This window comes from Phaseolus vulgaris, unplaced genomic scaffold, assembly GCF_000499845.2.
Source record: "Phaseolus vulgaris cultivar G19833 unplaced genomic scaffold, P. vulgaris v2.0 scaffold_492, whole genome shotgun sequence".
Taxonomy (NCBI): Eukaryota; Viridiplantae; Streptophyta; class Magnoliopsida; order Fabales; family Fabaceae; genus Phaseolus; species Phaseolus vulgaris.
In genome coordinates this window covers 609-2,914 of record NW_027174253.1, presented here as the reverse complement: position 1 = coordinate 2,914, position 2,306 = coordinate 609, and the positions used below count along the sequence as shown (strand labels likewise).

At 37.7% G+C, this 2,306-nt stretch overlaps 1 protein-coding gene across 1 annotated transcript; it reads right to left on the bottom strand.

The window, feature by feature from the left end:
* Positions 1–990: 990 nt before the first annotated feature.
* LOC137817665 (uncharacterized) lies at positions 991–1,584 on the bottom strand. Its single transcript, XM_068620922.1, has one exon. It carries the CDS (start codon positions 1,582–1,584, stop codon positions 991–993), a length of 594 nt encoding a protein of 197 aa, XP_068477023.1.
* Positions 1,585–2,306: the final 722 nt, after the last annotated feature.

The following is a 2,306-nucleotide window of genomic DNA, read 5'->3' as shown; positions in this document are numbered from 1 at the left end:
CTCTTTTGTTTTAGCATCTTTTAGGCTTTAGTTAGGAGCTTTAGGGGGGGTGTATTAGTAGATAGGTGTAGGAGTAGAATAGGAGGTGCCAAAGTGAAGGAAAGAGTCACACCTTCCTCATGCATGGAATAGGCGCCGGTTCTAGAATGTTTTAGGAGGGAATTTTGAAATTGTTTAGCTTGCATTTTCAGCACCTTAGGCTATAAATAGAGGTGCTCTCTTTGTAAAATTCATATTGGAATTAATTTAAGAAAACTCTACTCAAATTTTGAGTGAACTTTGGAGAGCTTTGAGCCTTCTTCTCTAGTCTTATCTTGATGGATCAATGGAGTCCTCAAGTGGCGGCATCACTCTCATCTAGGAGCATTCCACACTTCTAGTGGCGAGATCATCCATCCTCCTTCCATCTTCATGAGCAATTCTTCTCTCCTTCCTTTCTCCTCTTTCTATTGTTTTTGTTAGCTTGTGTTCTTGAGTTTTGGTTTGGTGTTCTTGCTGTTTTTATGAGTTTTGGTTCGGCAGTTTTTATATGCTCTCTTTGTAAAATTCATCTTGTTCCTTTGCTTTTCTTGCTCTTTTGTTCGGTTCAATTTGACTATAATTGGTTCATCCAAATGAGTTTGGGATTTGGTACTAGTTTTTGGTGAGTTCTTGTCTTAGAACAATGATCCAACTCTAAGAAAAGTGCCTCTATAATGTCCAACTCAAGGTGATTCCTAAGAAGGTCAAGAACCTTTCTCTATATGGCTAGTGGAATCACATCATCCTATCTCTGCTTTTCTTCTTCAGGAATCTGTTGAACCTCTTTGTGAGTAGGCTGATTGTTTCATCATGTTCAACATCTTTTTTCTCCTCATTGATCTCACTATGTGCACTTGCTTTCAGTGCAAGTCCCTTGGGGTTTCCTTTCCACTTTTTCTTGCTCTTTGGTCTCTTGAGCTCCAACTCATGCTCCATTAATTTCCCAAATAGTGCAGCACTTGATAGTTTTTATAGATCACGACTTTCTGATATGGCAGTCACTTTGGGTTGCCAGCTTCTGTCGAGGCACTTCAACACTTTTATGTTGAGTTCCTCTTTGTCAAATTCCTTTCCCAATCCAGTTTGATGATTCACAATATGAGTAAACCTTCTCTGCACATCAACAATGTTCTCCTCGAGTTGCATTCTAAACAATTCAGACTCTTGGATGAGAGAATGTTTTCTTGATCTCTTAACATCCTCAGTACCTTCATGAGTAACTTCCAAGACCTCCCACATCTCCTTAGCTGAACTGCATTGAGATATTCTGAAGAACTCATCCATTGTTAATGACGAAGTTATGATGTTCTTAGCTACAAGATCATATTGAGCCTTCTTCTTTTCACTCTCACTCCATTCAGATCTTGGCTTTTCCACTTCTTCATCCTTGACAACCTGCATTGGCACAAAGGGTCCATGGACCACAGCCTCCCAAATAAACGAGTCAATAGATTCCATGAAAATTTTCATTCTAATTTTCCAAAAAGCATAATTCATCCCATTGAACATAGGGGGTCCATTCATAGACGATCCCTCAGCAAAAAGCACTTTAAACTCAGACATTATTGCAAACAAACTTGATTAAAATACAAGTCCTAGCTCTTGATCACAATCTTTGAATACAAAATCAATGCTTGTTTTAAAACACTTAAACGATTGAATTAACTTTCACAAAACGTGAATTTCAATTATGCTTCACAGCTCATACAGATCTACACAAAAATTCATCAGAGGGTTTTTCCAGAAACACAAGAACAGTATAAACGTACCCAGAAAGAACAGATTCAAATATAATTGAATAGATTTATTTCTTGACAGATCAGTTTATTCAGCAGGTTTATTAAGTGCAAGGATTAAGAGAGAATGAACACAAAACAATTATACTGGTTCACTCAAATGAGCTACATCCAGTCTTCACCTAATCCAAGGTGAAATTCACTAAACCACAATTCAAAACAATTACAAAAACCACTATTCTTGAAACCTACCAGAACATGGCACACCTTGCTGAAAAACACTATTCCAACACACACAACTCTTCAAGAAACCCTATCAAGAAGAGTTTACAACCACACTTTACAAGGAATTGAAGAAAGAAACGAATACACCTGATAGAGAATGCAGAAATCTGCCTTAAACCAGTAGAACAGATTGCTCACACAGTGACAGCACCTCTAACCAAGCCTTAGAACCAACCAAGAACAAGCACACTTTGTGATTTGGAAAATCTTTCAAGAACTCGTGCTAATCCTCTGAAATCTCTTATTTCTCTGTTTTAAAACTAG